Source organism: Cannabis sativa, chromosome 1 (assembly GCF_029168945.1).
Source record: "Cannabis sativa cultivar Pink pepper isolate KNU-18-1 chromosome 1, ASM2916894v1, whole genome shotgun sequence".
In the NCBI taxonomy this organism is placed as follows: Eukaryota; Viridiplantae; Streptophyta; class Magnoliopsida; order Rosales; family Cannabaceae; genus Cannabis; species Cannabis sativa.
Window position 1 is genome coordinate 46,959,567 of NC_083601.1, and position 25,056 is coordinate 46,984,622.

The window sequence follows — 25,056 nt, forward strand, 5'->3', positions numbered from 1 at the left end:
TAAGAACTTATGTATATATAAATTAATTAACTTGTGTTTAATTATGCAATGCGTGCAAGGTAAATTAATATTTTTAGTCGTAAGTAGTGATTAATGTAGAAATTTTTGTGAAAGAGGTTATTAATTAGTTCAGTTGACCTTCTTTAACTTATGATTAATATAATTATAATTGGTCTTAGGTTCTACTTTTCTTTTGTAGTCCTCATTTTTATTTGCACGTAAAGTAATTTATAATTAATTGAATACTTCTTTCCAAATTGATGATAATATATTCATAATCAACTGGCAAGCTTGCTTTGTCCATTTTAGCATACTTATATATATAGATTTCAGAATATATCTGATATTTTAATAAAAAAAAAGAAAATAATAATAATACAGTAGTAATAATTAGAATAATAATAAAAGAGCACGCATTTCAAAAAAATAAAATAATAAAAGAGGTTATCTTGTATTTTTTTTTATCTCGGTATCATTATTAATTATAAATAGTGAAACATAAAACAAAACAAATTACATAACATGCTGTAGCAAAAAAAACATTACGAGAACAATTAAATGTTGTACAAAAACAAATTGATCAGTACGAATTATTGCGTATTAATTAACTCAGCTACCAAGAATCAAGAAAGAAAATTACAATTTTTCTAAAAATAAATAAATAAGTAAATATTACTATTACACTGTCGAAGACCAATTATACCAATTTATTTTAATAAATAATTTTAACTTCTCAGAAAATCGAAAACAAACTACTCCATTATCATGGAAAGCATATCTAAGCTAGAAATTATAAGGTCAAATGGTATAAATGAATATCGTTGCTTGCTACTTTTTTTTTTTTGTCAAATGGTATAAATTATATACTACCATAAATATGGTAACATCTGTAAATCTTAATTTTCAGTATGAATGAACCTAATTATTTTTTGTAGTTCGTAAAAAGTCTACAACTACAACAGTTTGACTTCTGTTTGTACTTGTTTTAATTTCAAAGAACAAACTTTACACCTACCACGCACCATAGTCTTATTAGTCAATAAGATTAACCCTTTTGAGACTTATGAGGGTTTAGTAATTAGTATAATTGAAGTATTATCACTATAATTAAATATGAAAAATTACTAATTATCAAAGAAAATTATCAATGTCAAATACAAATGCCTATCATAGCTAAATAGTATTGAGTTATACATATTGAAATTTAATATAATCGTTTTTTTTAAATGGAACTTTAATATAATTGTTTTAGATGTAATTATTTTTTTTAATTTTTTTTTTGTATTGTTATAAAATTTTACACAAAAATTCTTATAGTAATTAACGGAGCAACCTAAATCGCAATTAAAATATGTATAGCAACCCACGTAGAAACCATTAGAGAAATTAATACTGGAGCAACTCAAACCGTAAATTAAAAAGTAAAATATGGGTTAATTTTTTAGGAAATTTACATGGTATACTAATTTTTGCTCTTTCTTTACAAAAATACTGTCAAGCGGAATTTTTTACTTTCTTACTGTATTTTTTTATAAGTTTCATACTGTAGTATACTGTTTAAAGTTTCACTAGTATTCTACTGGTGTTTTTTAGTTATTTTACTGTTGTTTTGAGTTGTTCTGCTTTGTGTTTTACTGGTGTTTTATAAAAACACAGTATTTTTGAAAAAAAATCCGTGTGACAGTATTTTTATAAAAATTCACTTAAATTACAGTATTTTTGTAAATTTCTCTAATTTTTTTTAGAAAGAAAGTAATTAAGCTTAATTAAGCCCAAACACAAAATTGTTGAAAAATGAAACACTTTTAGCACGTACGTGGAAACTACGTGACACGTGTAGCCCCACTACGCAGCCATATAGTATAGAGAATTGGTGAGCCGTCACATCTTTTTTTGTTTAATTTTATTAATAAAACATCAACTCACTCTTTTCATCTTTCCCTCCTATATAAATACACCTCTCTCATTCTCCATTTTCCGAATCACCTCAATCTAAAATCTCTCTCTTCTCTCTTTTCTCTAACTATAATAATATCAACAACAAATCTATACATTTCAAAACGACAAACAAATCCTAAAAACGACAATGATTTCCTTAAGCTCAACCGCCATCCAAACCAAGTCTCCTCTTACAAATCTCCACTCTTTTTCCAAAACGACACCGTTTCTTCCTCCTCTGATCAAAACCCACAAACCCAAGACCCCTAACTCCACCACCACCACCACCACCACCACTCTCCGAGCTCAGGCCATGGAGTCTTCTCAGCCATACGAGCCATCCACCCAAACCAACCAACCCTTTTTCAATCACAACCCAACTTCCCTCAAAATCGCCGTAATTGGGTTCGGAAACTTCGGTCAGTTTCTAGCTAAAGCTTTCGTCAGACAAGGCCACACCGTCTTAGCTCATTCTCGCTCCGATTACTCAGCCACCGCTCAAAAGCTCGGAGTCTCCTTCTTCAGTGACCCAGATGATCTCTGCGAACAACACCCTGAAGTAGTCGTACTCTGTACTTCGATTTTATCAACTGAAAAAGTAATCAAAACGATACCGTTTCAGAGGCTCCGCCGCAACACACTCGTCGTCGATGTTCTCTCCGTTAAGGAATTCCCAAGAGATCTTCTCCTCAGTTACTTACCACCCGAATTCGATATCCTCTGTACTCACCCAATGTTCGGACCCCAAAGCGGTAAATTCTCCTGGGTCGGGTTACCCTTTGTCTTCGATCGGGTTCGAATCGGGTCGGGTGACTACCGTACCGATCGGTGCGATGAATTTTTGGGGATTTTCGCCAGAGAAGGGTGTCGTATGGTGGAGATGTCTTGCGCCGAACACGATAAATTCGCTGCCGGATCTCAATTCGTAACCCACACCATGGGTCGGGTTCTGGAACGGTTCAGATTGGAATCTTCGCCGATTAACACCAAGGGTTACGAGACTCTGTTGAATCTTGTTCATAACACGGCTGGTGATAGCTTTGATTTGTACTATGGTTTGTTTATGTATAACAAGAACGCTATGGAGCAATTAGAGAGGTTGGATATGGCGTTCGAGGGTTTGAAGAAGGAGCTATTTGGGAATCTTCATGAAGTTTGTAGAAAACAATTGTTTGGTCATACAGAGGGTATAACTGAAAGTATCACCCAATCAGAGAATAAGATTCCCAAGTTTCTTCCTCCGAGTCCTAGTAAGAGCAATAACAGCATTGATCAATTGAGTCAAGTGAGTAAGGTGAGTAAAGTCCATAGCAATGGAGTTTCAAATAGCTCTGCTAAAAATGGGTCTCTGAAACTTTCTACTGAGACTATCAGATGAAGAAGACGAAGAAGAAAATATTATTTTTTTATTTTTTTTATTTCTCTTTTTTGTCCCTTGCTTTAATTTAGAGGGTCTTTATTATAAAAATAATAAAATAGAGGGACTCTTCTGAAAATAGTATAAATATGGTTTTGGACAGGTAGTGGGACACAATTAGGGAAAGAGATATTTGGGATTTACATGTTAATGTGTTATGGAATGTAAAGAAAATATTATTAATAAAAGACCACATAATATAATGTGGAGTTGTGGACATTTCTAATTAATAATATTTTACTAATGATGATTTTTTTTTTACTAATTAATTTCATAGTGATACTTATTCAGTATTAGTTGGAATTTTGTACAAACTTGACCAAATTCAAAAAGCTTAAATACATGAATTTGTTGAATTTGAAAGAAGGACCACCTTTCACCTAACCATTAGTTTTGGAAAATTTCAAACATCTCAAAAGTCTTCCAAAGTCTTTGTTATTTGAACAAATAAAGCCTTCCTTTTCTTCTAACTCTTTCTTCTTTTTTATTTTATTTTCATAAATGTAAAAGTTTCAAGCATATTTTTATAGTGTCCACTCTCCCAAATTGTGCTTAAAATATTTGGCATTAGAATATAATGAAGCTTTTTTTTAATAAATGTATCATGTGCTTTGTCCTATTATTTTTGTTGTGGGGATTCTATTGGGATTTCATAGAGCATATAAGGGGCACCCAATGGTATATTCTACATCTCTGTTGTAAAATATAATAATATGTAATTTGGCTAATAATTGAAAGAAAATAATTAGATTTTTTTTTTAATGAATATAAAAGGTAGTCATTTTTGTTTTGGGTCATATTTGACTGATGGGTTAATTGACAAAAATGGTTCTTGGAGTATCCAAGTTTGTTATGATTTGGTTCCTAAAGGCAGTAAAGGAACTTATTATATACAAGCATTGTGATTTTGGTATAGAAGAAGAAATTTGGTCTAAGAATTATGCTGGCCTGAATTGATGAAAATATATGCATAAATGTGAGATTTTACATAGGCATATTTTTACAACACGTGCACATCACAGTAAATAAAATAATGGGAAGAAGTATCAACCAAGAACCAAATTCCTTAAGTGTTAAAAAATCCATATATTTGTGAAAAAGTAAAATTTATAATATATGTGGGAAAAAAAAAGTTCATTTTAAAAGTAAACTAAATATCCAATTTAACAATGTAACGCTTCAAGAATAAAAAATTAAGAATAATTAACATTTTTGTGCATGAATTTTTTACACTAGTAAATTATATACGTATATGATTTGTTAATAATATTTCTCGAAATGTAAATTTTACTATAATGTAATCTTTCCATTATATTCTATTTAGTTTTATTGTAAAATAAATAACGCGGTGGATAATAGTTGATAAATAGATGTAAATTGAATATTTTTTTTTTACTTTAAACATTAAAAAATTAAAAATAAAAATAAAATTTATTATAAAAATAGTCGTTTATTCTATTATTTATTAATGTAAATAGGGTGAAGAATATTTAAATTTGTATTCATTTATCAAATATTATCTACCACTTTATTAAGTTAAATTAAATGTGATAGAGGGACTATGTTACTGTAAAAATTATATTTTGAGAGATATTATTAACAAGTCATATACTATGTAAGTACAGCTTGATAGTATATACTATAGTATACTCCATCTAAAAGGTAGTTTTGATTGTTCCAAAAAAAAAAAAAAAAGTTTCGGTACACCCCTATCTATTTTGACATTCGGAATATTTAATCTTTTTTTTTTTTTTATGATCGTATATGTTGTTGTTTTTTAAGATCACCTATAAACTTTTAAAAAATTTCGAATAATTTACTGATCGAGAATTTCAGCAACTACTTATGAACTATAGAATAATGTTTAAACTTTAAAGAGATATTTTAACGTAGTTGGGGTACTAACGAATTTTAATCTACGAGTCACTTGTATTGATAATTGTAATCAAGTTCTTACAAAGAGTTTCTTAAAGCTTCATTTTTCTCTTTTCTGTTTTTTTTTTCATTCCCTTTTTAAGTGGTTTTACCTTTTATTTATATTCCGATGGGAAAATACAATGGCGTCCCAATACATTTTCCCCTCTAATTGTAGCCTATAAAGATATTCTTCTAAACTAAAAAAAACGGTTTAAAAAAATATTGAAAGTGATTTTATTTTTGTTTTTAAAAGTTTGATTCTTAATTAAAAGATTAAAAAGTGAAAATAATTTTATAGAACATGATTTTGAAAAATATTTTTACTTTTTTAATTTTAAAAATAAAAAACTGATTAAAAAAATGTTACTAAATGCCAACTTAGAGTATTAAAAATTAAAATTCAAATAGTTGTTTATCAAATGGAAAAAAAAAATAATTATGCACATAAAATATTTAAACTTTATTTTAAATGATTAAATTATTTAAAATTTTTAGAAAATTTGGAGGTAGTGCTTTTATTTTATTTTATTTTTGAGGTAGTTCTAATTTACATTGTATCCAATAATAAACAAATTTAGATAAAAAAAATTCTAAATGCGGAAATAAGTAAGAATATATACCGAAATGGCTATACATTTTTCCAATAATAAACTTTTAGGCAATACTTTTTTAATTTTCAAGAGCTTATGTAGTTGTAATTAAAAAAATAAAATTAAAATAAATTAAAGGGAAAACGACACCGTATTGTTGATTGGAATTGAACAAAACCCCAGTAAACCCCAAAGAGAAGTTGAAGAAGATGGCGATGGCGATGGCGATGGCGATGGCGTGGAGGCAAATACTGTTCATCAACAAAAATACAATCTCTACACCTTACTCCACCCCTCCTTTCGCTAGATTTTTCTCCAAGTCGATTCCTTATGAGGGTAACTCTCACATTTTTGATATATTTATTGTAACGAGAAATTTACCAAGCTTAGGTTATGGATTTTTTATTTTATTTTTTTTAATTGAAAGGCAATGCTATATAATTGGGTTTGTCCATTTCATGAGAAAATTGGTTATAATGAAGAAGAAAATATTGATGTAGTAGTAGTTGTTTGATTGCAGTGAAAGTTGGAATACCAGAATTTTTGAATGGAATAGGCAAAGGAGTTGAAACCCATGTGGCCAAGCTTGAATCTGAGATTGGTGACTTCCATAAACTCCTTGTTACTCGCACTCTTAAGCTCAAGAAGCTTGGAGTCCCTTGCAAACACGTAATGTTACCTCCATTGCTCTCTTCACTTAATTAACATGCATTATTCTTAAGTAAAGTGTTATTCAAACAAGGTTTACTATGAATCTAGAAATGTATACTACGAACTAGAAACCAGTTATGTGTGGGTGTTGTAATGTAAAGAACTTGTCAAACAACTAAATTTTGTTTCATTCATGCAGAGCTATAATATTCTTATCTAGAGGCCTGTTCTTAGTGACTTAATTTTCCTTAATCAAAGTGCTTTTTTGTCGGATCGTATTAATAAATTCAGTCAAAAAGCCTTATACTGTATGGATTAGGGGTTTTCCTCAGTCAAAAAGCCTTAACTTGTTAACCCTTTTTCTATTATGAAGTTGTGTAGGCTAGTCTTACATTTGCTGACCCTTTAAGCTTGCCAATAGACTCTGCTAGTTGTTGTATGTTTCTGGTTGTAGGGTTATGCTTAATTACATGATTGATTGTGTTTGCATTGTTTGTTTCTAATTTAGAAACATGTCTGAATTATTGTGTTCCAGAGGAAGCTGATACTGAAATATACTCACAAGTATCAACTGGGACTATGGAGGCCTCGAGCACAGCCTGTGAAGCCATAAATTGGTTTGTATTAACTTGTCCATACTCTTAATGATGTAGAAACTGTAGATGATGAATCCCAGTTTAGCAATTTCATGTGGAAGTATTTTAGTCCAGAGTCTTAGCTGTTGAACATTCTTAAATTTTTCCCATTATTATACTTTAGTCTTTAGATTTTACGAGGTTTTGTAGTTAATCTATACTTAAAACCTTGCCTTAAAGGCGATGAAGATAATTTGCATGTGAAATCTGAAAATTGCTTCAGGCATTTAAGTGAAAGGAGTATAGAACAGTAACTCGTGATTTAGGTCCAACTTGATTACTCTCCAAAACCAAATTCGACCCTTTTATATAACTTTTTTTATTATTATTATTTATAGTAGCAGAGGCATCTCTTTCTAGACTTGAATCCAAAGAATAACAACACTACCATCCATGATAAGTATATTTTATTCTTAATAATTCATATGTGCTTTGTTTTCAACTAAGATGATACCCTTTATTTTTAAATGAAAAAATATATAGTTTGTTTTCAAAGAAATTCTTCAGTGCTTATATAGCTTTTATCTAAGCCAACAGTTGTTGTTACTGTACTTTATTAGAATTGTTGTTTGTGTGTTGTTGGGGTAATTTCTATGAAAATGTAATATTTTAGGAGTTGATTTATACAAGTGAATGCCTTTTTATTTGTATACTAAGCTTATTTTGTATTTCTAAGAGATTCTAAGAATAACTATCTATTTTACAACCATTAACACTCTTCTAATATAACTATTTATATCATCACAGGAATGAAATTAATCTGAAGTCTCGATGTAAAACAGTAATGGAGTCTGAGTTTTGGCCTGAAACAGCCTTTATTTTTGTTACATGTACAGATGTGGAGGGTTCTTTCACCATTGACGACCATTTCTTGGACAGCCATACCTGGCCGGGGGATAGGGAAACATTAGACATTTATATCCAAGTTCAAGTTATTAACTTTTGGTTGAAAATTCTTTATGGAGTTTGACTTTATTAATGCAAATCTTCTCTATTGAAAGTATCTCTTGTTTTAGAAAGATATTTTGCTGCAGTAAAGTACACATTGATTTGAAATTTGACAAAATACAGAAATTATACACCAACACCATTATTTTCTTTCAAAGGGAGAAAAAGACAATTTTTCTTGATTACTTAACTTAAAGTAAACTAGTTTATATATTTATATATTTTGTGAGTTTAAAGTAATTCTAAATCTTAATCCTTGGACACATCATTTTGCTTTAGGATATATCATAAGCTTTACATATTTCTTTTGGCTGATAGTCATTCTTATTGTGCAAATTTAACTTTTCTAATCAATTTAATGGATTAATAGCGTGATGAAAGAGAACAATACTCATTGACAAGAATCCCTTAAACTTATATACAAAGCTGTATGCTTGCATCTTGATTTACTATTAATATTCTAAATGATGAAACCAACTGATCAGTTTTCACTACAGATTTCCAGCTTGAATTGTTGTGAATTACCTCAACTTGAACTTAATCAATGGGCACTTCAACCTCCATTTTTAGGCCAGTACTGCCAAGAACCTGCATCAGGAATTAGAGTGAGATAATTTTGAGACTTGAAAATAGTAAAAAGAACAAGCTGCTTCCAAGAGCTATAATAGTCGATTGAAAACTATGTCATCTTTTGCTTGATGTTAGAATAAGATTATACAAAAGTACCTTAATAAAATCATCCAACATCAGATAAGATTCCCTGGTGTAACCACACTCTTGCAAAACTTGGGTCAACACTCTCTGCAAGTTTGAACAAACATAATTTAATAAGTGAACCAAACATTGTCCTCATATGTTTCCTAGCATTATATATATCTATATATACCTCTCTTTGCTCATCTGACATGAAAGAACCAGACAGATCTTTTAATACTTCTAAGATGTCATTGAAAGAGACTTTTCCATTTCCATCAGAATCATATACCTTGAAAATAACTAACAGAGAAATTGTGTAGGAAAATTAGTACACCACTAAATATCAGAAGAAGAGGAAAGACATCATTATATTATGTTAAGTTAAGCTACACTTACTTTCAGCTTTCTGATGAAAACTAGCTTTAGTACTGAATGCAGATAAGAAAGCCACAAAATCTTTGAAGTTTAATCCATCCACCATTTTTAGAAGTCTCTGAACAAACCCAAAAGGTCATATGAAATTCATGAAATTTTATGTTTGGAAATTTCAACCAAAAGTATGATTTCATACCTGAGAAAGTGGATTCATTGCAAACTCAGGAACTGATAAAAACTCATCAGCAGAAATGAAACCTTTGGAATTTCGATCGAGTTGACAAAATCTTTGGTATAAGGACACTATTTCTTGCTGAGAAACTAAAGGGAGAAGAAAAATCAGTATAATTATAATTAAACAAACTCAAAGAGAAAATCATCAAAGAGAGAAAATATCAAAACCCCACATAGATAATCGCAGTGTTCTTGAACTTCTTCAATGTCATATTGAGTTAGCATAGATGATGAATTCCCCATTGATTTTCACTGTGAAACTACAAAAAAAAAAAAGAAAACCCCAAATCCCAAATAATCATTTACCGAAGCAATTAAAAAAAAAAAAACCCATAACTGAAAAATCCAAAAAAAGGAAAAGAAAAATAGAAACTTTACTGCAAATATCCACACCTTGCAAGTTTGAATTCTCTGGTTTGCTACTTTCTGCTTTTTCTCGGATACCAAACAAGAAAGTGGAACAAAGAAAAAAGGGAAAGTCTTGAAGCGCAGATACGATGTGTATGGTCAGTTGGAGGGAACATAAAGATATGGTTTTGGCTTAGTCATAATCGAACCAGTAGAAGATTTGGACTTATTCTTATTATAGAAGACAAAATATAGCAAAAAGAAAAAGTACTGTGATTCTCGTTCGAGACAACGTTTTTCATCGTATGCCTCGTCAGCAGGACCTTGAACTATTCAGTGCAATTATTGTTATTTATTATTATTATTATATCGAAGGTTGTGTGGTTGGTTACGACATTTGTGCCAACTCAACTCAACAGAATGCAAACACTGTTCATCTTGTTTATGAATGTAATGAAATTTGCTTTCTTTTATTGATTTTTTGCTATATTAAAATTTCAATCATGAATCTGGAAAAGGAAATCGTTCTCAGCAATGGGAAATAGTTTATAAAGACTTTATGTAGCGATCTTACAAGATGACCATGAAAACATTCTTTATGTGGAGGTCTCACCAATATGGTATCAATATAAAGTTCATAGCTTGATTCAAAAATGGAATTGTGTGGCATATCCGACCACCAGAAACCATACAGGGGTTATCGAAATACAAAACAATTGCTGATCAGCAGAGAAAATTTAACAATACTGACGGACAACAGAAAGAAAGCCTGAAAATGTCCCAAGCTTTATGTTTATTGATGACACCATGTGCTATAAATTTAACAGGCATCGAGGTCTCGGCATGGAGGAGGTTTGGGCTCACTTAACAAAGTTGTGTTTCCTCCTTCTGGTCCACATTTAGTTCGTCCTGGATTTTGAGTGCCATGCTGAAAGATCGAGTATTTCGATTTGGAAAAAGAACAAAAAGGTTAAGTCTTTGGCATTGAGAAGTCCCAGCTAAATGGCGTAAAGGAAAATGAAATAAAAGACTACACCCTGAGCCAATTTTCTTACCGGTGGCTTCTCGCCCTTTCTCAACTTTTCAACTATCTCTACAACTTTCTTTGGAGTAACATCTTCCTGAAATTGCGAAAAAAGACTAACATAAGTTCCGAAAGCTTCTAGTATGAACAAAACACAAAGATCATGCTGGTTTAGTAAATATCAAGGACCCACAAAATAGTTATAAGTATATCCTTCAGATCCATTGGAGTAGTCTGCCACAGTGATCATGGGAGCATTTACACAGCAACCCTGCATAAAGACAAGAGGTAACTTGAATTAAGCACCTATCATTAAAAATCACTGCAAATATACTTTAAAAGTGGGAATTGTTTTCTCAGAAAGGACCCCAGTTCTTCAATCAACACCACAGGTAGCAACAGGTAATGCAAAAATCGATAAAAATGTGATGTGTGAAAAAATATGGAAATCTACAATTGAACTGGCATTTTTTGCTATGAACTTAGAAACAGGACCGAAGGTTTAAATGATCATAGTTAATCTAGAATATCCTCTAATGACTTTAGTGTCATGATGGAGTGGAACTCCTTTTCAGGTCATATTCCTCAATTTTTTTATTCCAACATAAATCATAATATAGACTTAAGTGAGAAAGGTAGAGCATGAAGATATTCACCATGCATTCCATTTCTCCAACAGAAAATAATCCATCCTTAGTTACTTCTGCAGATGAAAAGCCAGGATCATTGTTAGCATGCTAACTTGATTTTTTATTTTTGTAAATTTCAAAGAAAAAAACTCCTAACAACTGGCTAGCAATACACACACCATTCCGCTTCACTCCTAAATGCTTCAGTAAGGCATCTTCAATATCTCGTGAACCACGGATCATGCATGGTGTTGTGCCACAGACCAAAAGATGGTACTTACCCACCTGAAAAACATAGAAATTGTGTTCATGTAATTAACTCTAGTAGAATAGCATCTTCCTGAAAGTGTAATGCACAAATATGAAAATACAAAAAATACATTCCCACCTTTGCACGATTAAACATAGAATAAAATGTAGCAACTTCATATACACGGATAGGAGCAACTTCTATAACCTTAGCTACCTAAATTATCCACAAAATAAATTGTCAATAAAGTTCTTTTCGTACCACATTTCTTAAGGAAAAGAACATACTCAATAGTAGACAATAAAACACATCAGAGGAAAAGTTCTTTAAACTTTAAAGAGTCAATATAAACATACTGCATCCATTGCTGAAACGGGTAACCATCCTCCATGCTGTTGCTGTGCAAGATCTAGCAAGGGAATAACAGCGGATTGCTTGTAGTTGGACGGATAGTGTGAGATTATCTCCTTAGCCTAAGCATAGATAGGATAACATTGTGAAAACCAAATTTTTCCAAATCATAAACCCACAAGTATGCATATACACTCGTTACAGCAACATATGGGTATGCACATAAAATATGTTTGTGGACAAATATAGATACAAACACCTACCTAAAAACTGTATTTCTCAGGAAAACAGACCAAAAGTTAAATTCCCAGCATTGAAATCGTCAACTTAAGATGGTGGTGATAAAGATTTCCCACATTTCCCTTTTCCCATCAAATGTATTGATTCTAACAATTGTATTAATTCTTAAAAATTGTTACAATCGAGTTTTTGATAACAGATTACAGAGACAGACAGCCTTAAACACGAACAGTAAATGTACCCCAAAATAAAAGGTTCTAGTGTTGAACAATTCGAATATTATGCAACAATGAAATGGAAATTTTCAATCTTTGGGCATTTAACTGAGCCCGCACACTCACATATTACAACTTCAATAAGAAAATGAAAGAAATTAGCTTTAAACATTTTCACTCACCTTCTCTTTGTTTGCAGCACTGAACTCCCATGGTAGGTCAGGTTTGTTGTCTGGGGAGTCAATATGCTGTTCAATTCCCAAAAATCATGAATTAGTCATCAATACAAACATATATAAATATACAAATATGAACATGTACAAAAAAGATCAGGAATTGACCGGGAATGAAAAATGGTACTCACATAATTTAGGGCAGTAGAGAAGGATCGCGATGGCTGCCCAAACAAACAAACAAACAAAAGATTAGAAAGTGATTGGGAAATGGAAAAGTGGAAGAAAGCGAGGAGAATAAACAAAAACCTGACGGAAAATCTGACGGATCTCATGGAGGCGATTGGCAGCGAGCCGAGCCAGCATTTTGACGGAGCAAACCAGACAAGACCCGACCCAGTTGAGAAGAAGATGAAAAGAGAAAGAGAGAGAGGACTCAAGAGAGGGGGTGGGGGATTCGGGGCTTATTGTGTTGAGACTAGGCTATGGCGGAGATCTAGAACACGTGGATGATTTAAGACCGTTGGATCTACCCTGTTCTGATCGACTGATCTTCTGCTTCGCATTTATATTGGGGTTTATGGTCCTGCATTGATTAACATTCCAAATTCACATTCTCATCCTTATTTATTTATTACATTTATATATTTTTTTAAAAAATTTACAGTTTGTCTTGCTTTAATGATTGTATGTGAATTATTATGTGAATTTTGATTACCATTTAAATTATTTACTTGTAAATTTTTCGTAAAATGTAAAAAAAGAAAAAAATTAATGCCTGAAACGCACGCCTAACTCGTCTACCTTCAAGGCCGACCCTGATGGGTATAGTATGGCTTCAAGCTTAGGGGATACACAATACATGGTACAAAGTACATACCACTTAACCACAAACTTTTTCTTTCTTGGTATATATGTTTTGACATACCAAATGTACATTTTTGTTGGAGAAAGAGGAGGGAGAAGAATGGAGATTATTGGTCATAACTCATAAGATGATCCAACATGTACCTAGGAACTAGTATGAATTAATCCTCAAAACCTATGCAACCATTGCTTTCCCTCTTCTAAAAACCTTATAAGGGTTTCTATTGTATATCAAAATCTTCAATTTCATAAAAACCTTTTGATCACCACAAAAACATCTTAGTAACCACACAATTAAGGTTATGTTTGGTAGAGAAGAAGTTCCAATATTAAAATTTATTTTCTCTCAAATAGAATCAACTTGGTGCTTTTGTCTTTTTCCTTATACCAAATATAGCCTAAAAGAGAACACACAACCGCCTTGAGTAACTAATGGAGCCAAAAATTGCCTACCAATGAGCCAAGTTTCAAGCTGACAGAATAGATTTAGCTAAATTGTTCTATCAAAACAAACATTTGTAAGTTAATTTTTTAGTAAAAAGACAATTATTAGAGCAAATACTCCGTAGTTTCCTCTTATGTCTCTTTGTCTCTGCCTTGTGAGTAAAGGTAACTCACTACTAATCTCTACTCTTTAATATAGCTCACAACACATTCCTCACTACTTTCTTTTTCTCTTGCAAAAAAAGCAAACTTGGATAATATGATCTCTGAAAAGAAAAACGCTTTTACTTTCATTATTTTGAACTCTGCAAAAGGTAAGAAGCAACCAACCAAAACCATCATTTCATTGCCTTACCTTCCTATCTTTATCTTTGTTTTTACACATATTAAAGCCATTAATACAAACATGTCATAAGTAAAAATATAATCTTTAGGGAAGTTTCCCATCTAATCTTTCTTTTTACACATATAAGTAAAAATATAATCTTTAGGAAAGTTTCCCATCCCATGAACTTCCCCATTTTTATGTTTTCACTCTCTTATTGATTTTTTTTTTCTTTCACTATATTGAAAGTTGTGAAGTGATTGAAGGAAAAGAATGGAGTTTAGGATAGAACTTTCTTCAACAAAAGACTGTTTTTTTTCTAGACTCAAGGGATTTTACAATGAGTACCATCAATACAAGAATGAGAAAGGTAAAAAACCATCACCAAATTCAGATTCCGAAAACTCGAAAAAAGGCGATAGCAAGGCTTGTGGAGAATCATCATCATCATCATCATCCAAAGGGAACAAGGCTGTTTTGTGGGGAAGTGAAGTTGATGAGCTTAAGGAGAGACTTAAAATTCTTGAAGAGGAAACTGAGATAATTAAAGGTGCTTTCTTTTGGAGTTTGAAAGAAAGAAAACATATGATGAAAGAGATATATCAGCAGTTTCAGCTATTACATCATCTCCTTCAAACTCAAAATTTAGTGCTGGAAGAAAATTCTGGTGTCAACCCTTTTGAGGTAATGATGTTTTTCTTTTTATGCAAACTTGAAAATTTCAATTCCATTTTGAGTACTAATAACTATTTGATGATGGCTTAAACAGAATGTGGAATTCAGAAAGAGTTTGCTAGAAATTTTAAGCCCACATCCAAATCCATCTCTTCTTACCAGAGAGCTTAAAGCTGAAGTTTTGGCACTTCAAGAACCTGCTGTTAAAGTAAAGTAATATTCTTTTGAGTCTGATATATATATCTACATATACATTGATTATTGTGGTTTGTATATATTTTCTTCTACCAGAACAGAGGCCACACCAAGTTTCACCATGACTGATTCAATTCTCAATATGTGTAAGGAGTGAAGTTCACCATTGAAAGAGAGCTTCTTGGAAGAATGAAGTTGAATGATGTTTTAATTACCTTTTATGTCAAAAACTGTGTTTTCTACTACTTTTTTACTATGCAGGAAAAGAAAAAAAAAACAGCTTTGTTATAAGAATATATACAGAGAGACAATACAATAGAACAGATACAATTTTAGTCATCTTTTAATTTTTTCTTTTCCTTATTTTAACCAGCCTACTTAATAATTTATCATAATAGATAATAAGAAAATGTATTTTGCAAATCAATGGTTTCCAATCTTTGTTGAAGATAAATGTAGCATAATAGTTTTTTTACTGTCAAAAAAAGTTTCAGTTTGGCTATTTTTTCTATTACAGCACACTAAAACACACACAACTCACTAGCTTAAGCAACAACAAAGGAAAAATCATACAAAGAGACATGTTCAATGTTACTTAAAGGATAACTATAAATTTTGAATTTTGAGAATCTGGGCAGTTTAATAATTTCCATTCTATTCGACCTCAGAAGTTGGTTCTGGTGTTTTGAATTAAATTTCATTGCGGGATGCCTCACATGTGGACTTTTGTTTACGTACTATAAACTTTGTTTGTTTGATATACTTAAATTCTATGAATCCAGACAAATCATACACAAACAAACAGAACAAAATCTACTGAGATAATAATTATTTTATGTATAAAAGAGTTTGAGAGAAATGGAAGGGAACCCCAAAAACAAAATGAGGAAAAGAAAGAAAGGCCAATGAATTACTCTGTAATAATTGGTCCAAAAAGGTTTTACAATTGGGAAGGGATTCAATACAAAATTTTGAATCAATACCTAACTGTGATAATAATTATTTATGTAATGTAATCACTCTGAATCAAATGTTGTATTGTAATTTATATAAAATGAAAATGAAATTTTGTTTAAGTAGTAGGAGGATTTTGGCTCAAATTTCTTCTTCTAATGACTTGTGGTTGATTTGAATCGTCTTCTTCTTCATCACTACTCTCATCATCACTGCTTTCATCGTTACTGTCATCATCATCATCATCATCACTGCTTCCATCTTCATCATCATTATCATCATCTTCACTTTCATCTTCTTCATCACTATCATCAGAATCATCTGAGTTAGGTTCTTCATCAGAATCAACCTCATTGTCTTCATCTTCTTCACTATCATCATCATCCTCATCGCTAGAGTAATAATCATTTTCAATAGCATCCTTGTTTTCAGGAACAATAACTTGTTTCTCCTTACTAACTTCAGCCATTGGAGACCTGCAAACTTACTCAATTAGTTCATATACATTAATTTCTTAATCATCAATAAAGAAAAATTATTTCTTTTCTTTATTATATGATCACTTGGAAGTGACCCACTATACCCAAAAACAATTAGTCAAAACAAATTAAGAGAAAATTAAATCATGAAACCATAAAAGCCATGGTTAAATAAGAAGGAAAAACCCTAAACCAGATAAAAATCTAGGGCATTTTCAAAAATTTAAAACAAATACAAAACACTACTTGTATAATTCCAAATGCCATAATTACGAAATCCCAGATGGATGATCCCTCAACTGGGAAGAACAAGTATAATTTTAAAAAATAAATTGAAAGCAGTAATAGAAACCCAAATACATCAATCAATTTAAACCTAAAACAAAAGGATAGAAGAGATTTCTGATGAAATGTACCTTCAAAGATTTGATTTTTTTTTTCTTTCTTTTTGCTGTGAATTGAATTGAGAAAGAAAGTGAATGATGGAGTAGGGTTGAGGAGTTAGGCTCAGAGAATGTTTGACTTTTTCTATGGTTTTGATTCTGTATAGGTATCTCTCGGTGGGTGGGTCAGTATGTGGGCCGGGCGCCCGATGACGTTTCTGAAAGTTCGTGGCCCATCCAAAATAAAGATGGGCTGAGACGAATTGGGCCGCGACCCATCTTAATTTTTTTTTAAAAAAATGTTACCACATTCATAAATGTGTAATTACTAATTATTAGGGTAATAATTATATAGTCTAGTAATTACATTATAGTGTGTTTTGATATTAGATGGTAATTATACATGAATTTCTAATATTTTATTTGGCAAAAAAATTAGTAATTTTATAAGAAAATAATATATTTTTTTTAGTTAATATTTAAAACGGAAAGTTCATAGTAATTACACTTAATTCTCACGGGATCATGAGAATTAGAGAGTGTAATTAGAACTCCTTAATTATCTCTAATATATCAAATCGTGTAATTACTTCTAAACACACACAAATTACAGAGTGACTTTTCAAATGCTCTTTAAATAAAACAAAAAGTTGAAAACCCTAAACAAGTGTAATAAAATAAAATTTGCCTGTATGACTTCCTATATTGAAGTCTATACATGATCATACTATTTTTTTTTAAATAAGTGTATTCCATAATCAACTTTTGTACATCAATTATTATGTCAAATAGCTCTTGTTTGCCAATCTTACAACAATTTCAAAATGATTGGTAAAGCCAGTGTCTATCTTTCTCTCCTATTTTCTTTATCTTTAAAGAGTAAATTTGAGTACTTACAACTTGTTTAACAAAACTATCAAAACTATTTATAGTTAGAACCTCATGATCCCATAAAGCCTTTTTTCGAGCTCTCTAAGCTCTCCAAATCATATACACACAAGCAAGAATAAGAATGTAAATGTTTTTCCTCAGTTTACTTTGTTTGCATTTTCTAATCCACTTTACAAATCTTTCAAAACGATGTTGATTAGAATCGATTCCTACCCAATTCAGCAGCTGATTAAAACATTGTTAGCTAAATGTACATTAAAAAAATAAATACTCATGTGTTTCTTGTTCACATCCGCAGAAGAAGCATAAGATTGGCTCTTGGACCTATTGTTTACAACCAACCAACCAAGCCCGCAATTCAATGTTTAAGGATACTCCCCAAAACATAGTTTGCGAACCATACTTGTCCATTTACCTTTATGTTAAAATATAGGGTAAATAGCGGCATAAGTACCCAAAGTTTTAAGTTTGTAAGCGGCATAAACCCAATGTTTATTTTTAGCGGCATAAGTACCCAATGTTTGTAAAACTGTAATTTTTCTTCAATTTTCTCAATACAGACTCCGTTTTAAATTTATTAAAGGAACATTTGGAAGTAACGGATACTACACGTTTCTGTCTAGACCCAATGATCAAGAATCTAGACCTTATATGTGGCCTGTTTAAGAAAATAACAGGGTTTGTACGGACAAAATTAGAGAAAATTTACAGTTTTACAAACATTGGGTACTTATGCCACTAAAAATAAACATTGGGATTATGCCACTGACAAACTTAAAACTTTGGGTACTTATGCCGCTATTTACCCTAAAATATACTATAATTCTATCAAATTATTAAATTATATATTCACATTTTTATAATTCATTTTATATTGAAATAAGTTTTTTTTTTGAAGGTGAATAAAATTTTTATTCATAGGTAAATCGAATATAGTCTATTACATGCAGACATCGCTAATATGCTAACCAAAGCGTTTACAATAATTAGGAAAATAACCCTAATTTCGTCTTGAAATAAACCACCATGACTCATAAATTACTAGTTGTAAAGCATAAAGAAGATGAAGAATACTGAATTTTCACAAGTGAACATATGTGACAAATCACACTTATTAGGTGTGTTTGAAAATAATTGTGTAATTATTAGATAGGGTAATTATTAAGTTGGTAATTACACAGTTTAGTAATTATATTATATTTTAAAATACAAGGTGTGTTTGGATATGAGGTGGTAATTATATATGAATTCTTAATATATTGTTTGACAAAATAGTTAATAATTAGTAATTATATGGGAAAATAATATTTTTTAGTAGCTAATGTTTAATATGGAAAGTTTTTAGTAATTACACAGTATAATTACATTCAATTCTCATGAGAGGCATGAGAATTGGAGAGTGTAATTGGAACCCTCAATTACTTCTAATTACATAGTCAAACAAATATGCTAAATTGTGTAATTACTTACAATTACACACAAATCCAATTATATTGTTTTATTCCAAACACACCCTTAATGTTAATAAACCTAAAGTTAGATTGAATTGTTTTAAAATTTTTAATCTAACTTTTTCAATATTTTAATTGTAGTTAATATTCTTTACCAAACAAAATAATTTATTTTATTATGTATTCTTGCCATATTTAATTATACTTATTTTTTTGGTTGGTTAATGCATGAATATATTAATTAAAGAAGGTAAAATTATCATCCATCCTTAAGAATATTAATTTTTTAAAAAAATAGAGAAAAGATTTTGGTTTGCGTGTGCACTGAGAGTAATAAACAATAAAGAAGTCATAAAAAATCCAAAGAGTGAGTGGGACCCACTTTGGCAATGGATAAAGCTTCAACTGATGGGACCCACCCTCCTCTACTCCTAAAGTCTTATCTCCTCCGCTCCGACCCACCAAACTCCGAACCTAACTCATACGTGTCCATCATCGATTGGCTTGGACTCTGGCTCGGTCATTACAAACACACACACTAATAATACTAATAAGACTATCTTCCTTCTTCATCAAAATTCATAGCTTTTTTCTCTGTACAATTCAATTCATCATTACCATGTTTGGTAGCCAAAGGCAAAGGTAGAACTCCATCCAAAGATTCTCTCATTTCTTTTATTGTTATTTTCTTCTAGATAGTAATAGAAATTTTCTCAATGATTTTTTTAATTTTTTCATATATTTCTTGTTAAATTTTAATGCATAGTTTGACTGAGCTTCTAATTCCAATTCCCAGATGAGAACAGTACATATAGTTTCCATTGTAATTGATAAAGTTTGTTTTTTTATTAGTGGGGTTGGAAATTTTCTTAGTTTAATTAGCTTTATCGGTGTAAAAGACTGAAACTACTGTTTTAGTGGTGATCGGATCAATGGGGTTTCCTAAAAAAGTAATCTTGTTTGCTTCTTGAACTCCCCCAATAGTAAGATTGATGATGATATGATTCCTTGTGTTTTTTTTTTCTTACTTTCCCTTTTCTGGGTGGTGATTAATTGGTTGCAGCACTCTTCTGGTGCAGTTTTTCTGACAAATATTGATTGCAAGAATTTCATCAATGGGGGGAGCTTGTTCTAGGAAGAGAGACCAAAGAGAAGAAGAAGATAACATAGGTGGTGGGATTTACAGAAGATATGGGAAAAGTGGGAGTTCAAAGTGGTTGGCAACTTCATTCAGTAGACAGTCTAGTGACATTCAAATGGGAAATGGAAAGTGCTTATCCCTTATGGACTTATGCATAAAGAAAATACGTGAGGTACTAAGTTTTTAGAAAGATTTTGATTGTTTCAGGCTCTTTTTTATATCTGGGATTTGGCCAATTGGTCCTTATGTTTCTTCTTCTGTTGCAGGACATTGATAAATATACTACTTTCTCAATGCTCCCAAGGGACATAAGTCAGCAGATTTTCAATGATTTGGTGTTTTCAAGATTGCTAACTGAGGCTTCTCTTAATGCTTTTCGGGATTGTGCACTGCAGGTAGCTTTAATATAATTCATCAAACTGAAAATTGTGTGTGTTTGTTGATCATTGTTTGTGTCTAACCAAAAAGCTTTGTGTAATGTGTTTGGTAGGATCTTTACTTGGGAGAATATCCTGGGGTAAATAACAGTTGGATGGATATGGTGGCATCACAGGGTTCTTCTTTGCTTTCTGTGGATCTTTCTGCATCTGATGTTTCTGATGATGGGTTAATTCACCTTAAAGATTGCATAAATCTCCAAACAATAAACTTTAATTATTGTGACCAAATTTCAGATCGTGGGCTGGAATGCATCAGTGGTAGGCTTGCTTATCAACAATAATTTTCTTACCATTTATATGTCAATGCCATGCCCTTTTTCTCTGTCCCATGTCCCAACCCTTTTAAATTCCTTAATTTGAGAAAATAGTGGTGTGACATAATGGGAATTTACTTTCTGGAGCAAATATTTTTGTAGGAAACTTATATGACCGTAAATGAACCTTTCAGGTCTCTCAAACTTGACAAGTTTAAGCTTTAGAAGAAACAATGCAATCACTGCTAAAGGAATGAGTGCCTTTGCTGGATTAGTGAACATGGTTCAGTTGGATTTGGAAAGATGTCCTGAGATTCATGGTGGACTTGTTCATCTTAAAGGTGGCTTCATGTCTAATTTAGTAATGTTTTATGCTATACATTTTTTTATTCTTCTACTCGTTTTTCCTTAAAAAGAATAGAAAATGGAAGGCACTCAGCTAATCCATGTTTATAATGTGCAGACTTTGCATGAAGCTAATCCAGCTTACTGTCAATAGCTGAATGTGTCATCATAATGATCAAACTTATAGATATTGTTCTTTTCATTATACAGGTTTAACAAAGTTGGAATCTTTGAATTTGAATTGGTGTAACTGCATAACAGATGCTGATATGAAGTCTATATCAGGTTAGTACAGTGTCTAATGTCTTTCTTTCTCTTTTGAAGCAACTTAATTCACATGTGCATTTACATGTTGAATCTGCTGGAATTAAAATATAGTGTAGTTTAACTATCCATTTGCATATGATGTTTCAGAAACTCCTTCTATCTCCATCTCAACTCTCTCTCCCTCCCTAAATAACAATCACGCACATTCATAAATCGTTTGGAAATTCAGTCTGTTTTCTATTATATTTGCTAATAGACTTTATTCAATTATATTTTCAGGGCTTACAAACTTAAAAGGATTACAACTTTCCAGCAGTAAAGTTACAGATGCTGGAATTTCTCACTTGAAAGGTATCTGGTGAAATTTCCTATCAAGTATATCAGTATAAGAAAACCTTATAGTTTTCTAAGAAGAGGACAAGTGTTAAAACATGATAAAATAAATAAATATTCTACATCAGTTCCTCTGATCTATCTTATATTTATTTATTCATTTAATGCTTCACAGGTCTTCACAATCTCTCTTTGTTGAACTTGGAGGGATGCCTAGTTACTGCTTCATGCTTGGATTCTCTTTCAGGTTGAAATTTCTTCATATGTTTGGCCATTTGTGAAACCTTGAAATGTTTAGATTTTGTTATAGTTTATCATGTTTGTTCCGCTATCTGTTTCTTAGCATAATCTTGTAAACACATCTGTTTGTTCCGCTATCTAATTTTTGTTTCTTTTTGTGTTGGTTATTAGCTCTTGCTGCTCTTCTCTATCTGAATCTTAGCAGATGTCGTCTTACTGACGATGGATGTGAATTTTTTTCCGGTAAGTAACTTTATGATTTGTTTTATTTTTCTCGATATGTAATCATAAGAGTTAAAAATGATTTCACCCCTTGATGCTATTTGGTTTATAATATTTCCTGGGAAACTTGGCAATAACTAGCTGTGTAATTTCTTCTGCAGGACTTGGAAAGAAACTAAAAGTGTTGAATTTGGCTTTCAATGAAATTTCTGATACTTGTTTGGCACACTTAAAAGGTAGTTAAACTTCAACCCTTTATTTATATTGGTTTGGCACACTTGAAAGCTAGTCCACACACGCACAAGGTTGGTTTTCGGTCCATATGAGTCGTGTATCTGATATTGCTGTAAGCAGGTTTTACAAATTTGGAGAGCTTGAACTTGGATTCTTGTAGGATCACTGGTGACGGACTGGCAAATTTGACAGGTCAGTGGCTGGAAAATGCACAAGAATTTATGTTTCTAATGTTTTCGTAGCTGATGAGAGTCCGTTACATGTTCAAAATAATTATGTATTCCTTTAATCCTGCATGATTACCTACCTAACTGCCATGGAAACATACAAATTTGTCTTTTGGATTACTTTGATGGAGTAATTGTACTGATCGTTTGACAAAACCCCCCGCGACTCTAATATCTTTTTTGTTTGTGAATGATTTACTCGTAGATCTTCGTCGTCTGAAATGTTTGGAGTTGTCTGATACTGAAGTCGCAAGCAATGGGCTACGCCATTTATCTGGTAAAACATTTTGTTTTATCTTTCTCTTGTATAAGAATTTGCATGCCATTCCATTTTGTTCTTACCAAGTTACTCTGGACAGGTTTGGTTAATCTGGAGAGTATAAATTTATCATTCACTGCAATTACCGACACTAGTTTAAGAAAATTGTCGGGACTCACATCTCTAAAATCTCTAAATTTGGATGTTCGCCAAATTTCAGATACCGGACTAGCAGCTCTAACAAGTAAGGATGCTTCTACTTCACCAGCTCTAAACTCCTATGCATAATACTTGTGTGCTTATCTCCTGATTAATTTTCTTTTCTTTAACCTGTAAATTAAGACTTGAAATTAAACATCATTAGTCAATCTATCTCGTGCATGATTGCATGCTTTCATTTGGAAGTCATTAAGTATCTCGATCGAAAGGCAAATCAATACTTTTTCTTATATATGTTTCAGGTTTGACTGGATTAACGCATCTGGATCTTTTCGGAGCTCGCATCACAGACTCTGGAACAAGCTACTTGCGATGTAAATTACATAATAATACAAGTTTATTAGCTATATGCATGTTGAATAATATATCAGTACAATCAATCAAAAACATTCTGAAACTCAAATGATAGTCTTAAAAATACACTGTCAATCTTGGTAGTGGCAAAGCCATTGGGATTAGTGAGCATTACACCAAATGTCCAGGTAAAATTATGAATAATTTTCAAGCTGTAAGGTCTGCCCTGTCGAAAATTTGAAATTCTTTGTGGACTAATATAAATATAGGTAGCACACAGTGTGTTATGCAAAATTTAGTTGAGGAATAAAGGAGTGTTCATGTTGAACTTTTCAGCATATATGATATGTTTGATCTTGATTTATTTCAGACTTCAAAAATCTGAGGTCCCTTGAAATTTGCGGAGGAGGATTGACCGACTCCGGTGTAAAGAACATAAAAGACCTGTCATCATTGACACTATTGAATCTATCACAAAACTGCAACTTGACAGACAGAACCTTGGAGATGATTTCAGGTAATCCACTCGATTCAACCTATAACAAAATATTCGGAAGAAGAAACAAATAATTCACTTTTGATCCTTCCATGACAATGCAGGTTTGACAGGATTGGTATCTTTAAATGTGTCGAATTCTCGTATCACCAGCTCGGGACTTAGACATTTGAGAACACTCAAGAATTTGAAGTCATTGACATTGGAATCGTGCAAGGTGTCAGCAAACGATATCAAGAGTCTTCAGGAGAATCACCTCCCTAATCTGGTGAGCTTCCGACCCGAGTAGTGGTTGTGTTGATGGTACTTTCAGCATGAAGAGACACCATAATCACTTGTATTATTTGTATATATAAGAAAAAGAGGGAAGCAAATAAGACTTTCAAAGTGGTAATTGTAGTTGTCTAATGTCTATGCCTTATGTGAAGGTTTCTTCTAAATCATTTCTTGGTTTGAGAAGAAAATGTGTATATAAAGCTTCCTAAGCATGGTTTCTTTTGTCAAGCAAAACTTTGGTGATATTGGTGTGTCAAAACATTGGTTCAAAATGATTACATGCAAAATGCAATTATGATTTATGAATGAACATATATGTATATATGAATATTGATGTATCTATTCCTTGAAAAGTTAAAATTCATTGCTTTTGTTTTTTTTATTTATAAAGGGTGTTTTTTTTTTTCTTTTTATTATTATTAATAATTTCATTCTCAACAGATTCATTGAACACATGATTTACAGTAGAAAATTCAACACATTTATTACTATTTATTTCGGTGGAAAGTTTGCG

At 31.7% G+C, this 25,056-nt stretch overlaps 7 protein-coding genes across 15 annotated transcripts; 4 read left to right on the top strand and 3 right to left on the bottom strand.

Moving 5' to 3' along the window:
* The first annotated feature begins 1,964 nt into the window (after window positions 1–1,964).
* LOC115707881 (arogenate dehydrogenase 2, chloroplastic) lies at window positions 1,965–3,574 on the top strand. Its single transcript, XM_030635972.2, has one exon. It carries the CDS (start codon window positions 2,087–2,089, stop codon window positions 3,314–3,316), a length of 1,230 nt encoding a protein of 409 aa, XP_030491832.2. The 5' UTR covers window positions 1,965–2,086; the 3' UTR covers window positions 3,317–3,574.
* A 2,454-nt stretch (window positions 3,575–6,028) lies between these two features.
* On the top strand, window positions 6,029–8,253 carry LOC115707884 (uncharacterized). 2 transcript variants are annotated; one of them, XM_030635975.2, is made up of 4 exons: window positions 6,029–6,198; window positions 6,383–6,531; window positions 7,049–7,130; window positions 7,896–8,253. In XM_030635975.2, exons 1-3 carry the CDS (start codon window positions 6,072–6,074, stop codon window positions 7,124–7,126), a joined length of 354 nt encoding a protein of 117 aa, XP_030491835.2. In that variant the 5' UTR covers window positions 6,029–6,071; the 3' UTR covers window positions 7,127–7,130; window positions 7,896–8,253. The 2 variants fall into 2 exon arrangements, with proteins under 2 accessions (XP_030491835.2, XP_030491836.2); XM_030635976.2 differs by having other exon boundaries at window positions 6,059–6,198; window positions 7,985–8,253.
* On the bottom strand, window positions 7,769–10,078 carry LOC115707883 (uncharacterized). Of its 2 annotated transcripts, XM_030635974.2 has the most exons (8): window positions 9,795–10,078; window positions 9,575–9,661; window positions 9,364–9,488; window positions 9,189–9,285; window positions 8,983–9,092; window positions 8,823–8,897; window positions 8,622–8,684; window positions 7,769–8,033 (listed from the first exon to the last, which is right to left on the bottom strand). In XM_030635974.2, the coding sequence occupies exons 2-7, from the start codon at window positions 9,642–9,644 to the stop codon at window positions 8,634–8,636; spliced, it is 528 nt and encodes a 175-aa protein (XP_030491834.1). In that variant the 5' UTR covers window positions 9,645–9,661; window positions 9,795–10,078; the 3' UTR covers window positions 7,769–8,033; window positions 8,622–8,633. The 2 variants fall into 2 exon arrangements, with proteins under 2 accessions (XP_030491834.1, XP_060974190.1); XM_061118207.1 differs by lacking the exon at window positions 7,769–8,033 and having other exon boundaries at window positions 8,439–8,684; window positions 9,780–10,078.
* A 193-nt stretch (window positions 10,079–10,271) lies between these two features.
* LOC115707882 (NADH dehydrogenase [ubiquinone] flavoprotein 2, mitochondrial) lies at window positions 10,272–13,245 on the bottom strand. Its single transcript, XM_030635973.2, has 10 exons — window positions 12,941–13,245; window positions 12,823–12,855; window positions 12,641–12,706; window positions 12,009–12,125; window positions 11,791–11,868; window positions 11,582–11,687; window positions 11,430–11,476; window positions 10,967–11,044; window positions 10,805–10,870; window positions 10,272–10,677 (listed from the first exon to the last, which is right to left on the bottom strand). The coding sequence occupies exons 1-10, from the start codon at window positions 12,995–12,997 to the stop codon at window positions 10,570–10,572; spliced, it is 756 nt and encodes a 251-aa protein (XP_030491833.1). The 5' UTR covers window positions 12,998–13,245; the 3' UTR covers window positions 10,272–10,569.
* Window positions 13,246–14,016: 771 nt separating this feature from the next.
* Window positions 14,017–15,476, top strand: LOC115706407 (uncharacterized). Of its 5 annotated transcripts, none has more exons than XM_061118199.1 (4): window positions 14,017–14,107; window positions 14,517–14,951; window positions 15,037–15,155; window positions 15,234–15,476. In XM_061118199.1, exons 2-4 carry the CDS (start codon window positions 14,541–14,543, stop codon window positions 15,292–15,294), a joined length of 591 nt encoding a protein of 196 aa, XP_060974182.1. In that variant the 5' UTR covers window positions 14,017–14,107; window positions 14,517–14,540; the 3' UTR covers window positions 15,295–15,476. The 5 variants fall into 5 exon arrangements, with proteins under 5 accessions (XP_060974182.1, XP_030489909.2, XP_030489911.2 ...); XM_030634049.2 differs by lacking the exon at window positions 14,017–14,107 and adding an exon at window positions 14,114–14,256; XM_030634051.2 differs by lacking the exon at window positions 14,017–14,107 and adding an exon at window positions 14,114–14,256 and having other exon boundaries at window positions 15,239–15,476.
* A 544-nt stretch (window positions 15,477–16,020) lies between these two features.
* On the bottom strand, window positions 16,021–17,144 carry LOC115704854 (phosphopantothenoylcysteine decarboxylase subunit VHS3). The gene is made up of 2 exons (XM_030632065.2): window positions 16,987–17,144; window positions 16,021–16,567 (listed from the first exon to the last, which is right to left on the bottom strand). The coding sequence occupies exon 2, from the start codon at window positions 16,558–16,560 to the stop codon at window positions 16,210–16,212; it is 351 nt and encodes a 116-aa protein (XP_030487925.1). The 5' UTR covers window positions 16,561–16,567; window positions 16,987–17,144; the 3' UTR covers window positions 16,021–16,209.
* A 2,647-nt stretch (window positions 17,145–19,791) lies between these two features.
* Window positions 19,792–24,924, top strand: LOC115707886 (uncharacterized). Of its 3 annotated transcripts, none has more exons than XM_030635979.2 (16): window positions 19,792–19,937; window positions 20,375–20,608; window positions 20,703–20,831; window positions 20,927–21,134; window positions 21,325–21,471; window positions 21,686–21,760; window positions 22,022–22,093; window positions 22,251–22,322; window positions 22,487–22,558; window positions 22,699–22,773; window positions 22,892–22,963; window positions 23,204–23,275; window positions 23,358–23,501; window positions 23,719–23,790; window positions 24,141–24,287; window positions 24,371–24,924. In XM_030635979.2, exons 2-16 carry the CDS (start codon window positions 20,411–20,413, stop codon window positions 24,553–24,555), a joined length of 1,740 nt encoding a protein of 579 aa, XP_030491839.2. In that variant the 5' UTR covers window positions 19,792–19,937; window positions 20,375–20,410; the 3' UTR covers window positions 24,556–24,924. The 3 variants fall into 3 exon arrangements, with proteins under 3 accessions (XP_030491839.2, XP_030491838.2, XP_030491840.2); XM_030635978.2 differs by having other exon boundaries at window positions 19,807–19,937; window positions 20,359–20,608; XM_030635980.2 differs by lacking the exon at window positions 19,792–19,937 and adding an exon at window positions 20,029–20,278.
* Window positions 24,925–25,056: the final 132 nt, after the last annotated feature.

What these genes read in the sequence shown, in the direction of transcription:
- LOC115707881 (XM_030635972.2), top strand. Translation starts at nt 2,087, where the DNA reads ATGATTTCCTTAAGCTCAACCGCCATCCAAACCAAGTCTCCTCTTACA.
- LOC115707884 (XM_030635975.2), top strand. Translation starts at nt 6,072, where the DNA reads ATGGCGATGGCGATGGCGATGGCGATGGCGTGGAGGCAAATACTGTTC. An exon ending in CAAGTCGATTCCTTATGAGG is followed by an intron (nt 6,199 to 6,382) that starts GTAACTCTCACA and finishes GTTTGATTGCAG; the next exon opens with TGAAAGTTGGAATACCAGAA. An exon ending in TTGGAGTCCCTTGCAAACAC is followed by an intron (nt 6,532 to 7,048) that starts GTAATGTTACCT and finishes ATTGTGTTCCAG; the next exon opens with AGGAAGCTGATACTGAAATA.
- LOC115707883 (XM_030635974.2), bottom strand. Translation starts at nt 9,644, where the DNA reads ATGGGGAATTCATCATCTATGCTAACTCAATATGACATTGAAGAAGTT. An exon ending in AGAACACTGCGATTATCTAT is followed by an intron (nt 9,489 to 9,574) that starts GTGGGGTTTTGA and finishes TTCTCCCTTTAG; the next exon opens with TTTCTCAGCAAGAAATAGTG. An exon ending in TTTTCATCAGAAAGCTGAAA is followed by an intron (nt 9,093 to 9,188) that starts GTAAGTGTAGCT and finishes TTTCTCTGTTAG; the next exon opens with TTATTTTCAAGGTATATGAT.
- LOC115707882 (XM_030635973.2), bottom strand. Translation starts at nt 12,997, where the DNA reads ATGCTGGCTCGGCTCGCTGCCAATCGCCTCCATGAGATCCGTCAGATT. An exon ending in TCCGTCAGATTTTCCGTCAG is followed by an intron (nt 12,856 to 12,940) that starts GTTTTTGTTTAT and finishes TTGTTTGGGCAG; the next exon opens with CCATCGCGATCCTTCTCTAC. An exon ending in CTATGTTTAATCGTGCAAAG is followed by an intron (nt 11,688 to 11,790) that starts GTGGGAATGTAT and finishes TATGTTTTTCAG; the next exon opens with GTGGGTAAGTACCATCTTTT.
- LOC115706407 (XM_061118199.1), top strand. Translation starts at nt 14,541, where the DNA reads ATGGAGTTTAGGATAGAACTTTCTTCAACAAAAGACTGTTTTTTTTCT. An exon ending in CTGGTGTCAACCCTTTTGAG is followed by an intron (nt 14,952 to 15,036) that starts GTAATGATGTTT and finishes TGGCTTAAACAG; the next exon opens with AATGTGGAATTCAGAAAGAG. An exon ending in GAACCTGCTGTTAAAGTAAA is followed by an intron (nt 15,156 to 15,233) that starts GTAATATTCTTT and finishes TTCTTCTACCAG; the next exon opens with AACAGAGGCCACACCAAGTT.
- LOC115704854 (XM_030632065.2), bottom strand. Translation starts at nt 16,560, where the DNA reads ATGGCTGAAGTTAGTAAGGAGAAACAAGTTATTGTTCCTGAAAACAAG.
- LOC115707886 (XM_030635979.2), top strand. Translation starts at nt 20,411, where the DNA reads ATGGGGGGAGCTTGTTCTAGGAAGAGAGACCAAAGAGAAGAAGAAGAT. An exon ending in TTCGGGATTGTGCACTGCAG is followed by an intron (nt 20,832 to 20,926) that starts GTAGCTTTAATA and finishes TGTGTTTGGTAG; the next exon opens with GATCTTTACTTGGGAGAATA. An exon ending in TGGAATTTCTCACTTGAAAG is followed by an intron (nt 22,094 to 22,250) that starts GTATCTGGTGAA and finishes AATGCTTCACAG; the next exon opens with GTCTTCACAATCTCTCTTTG.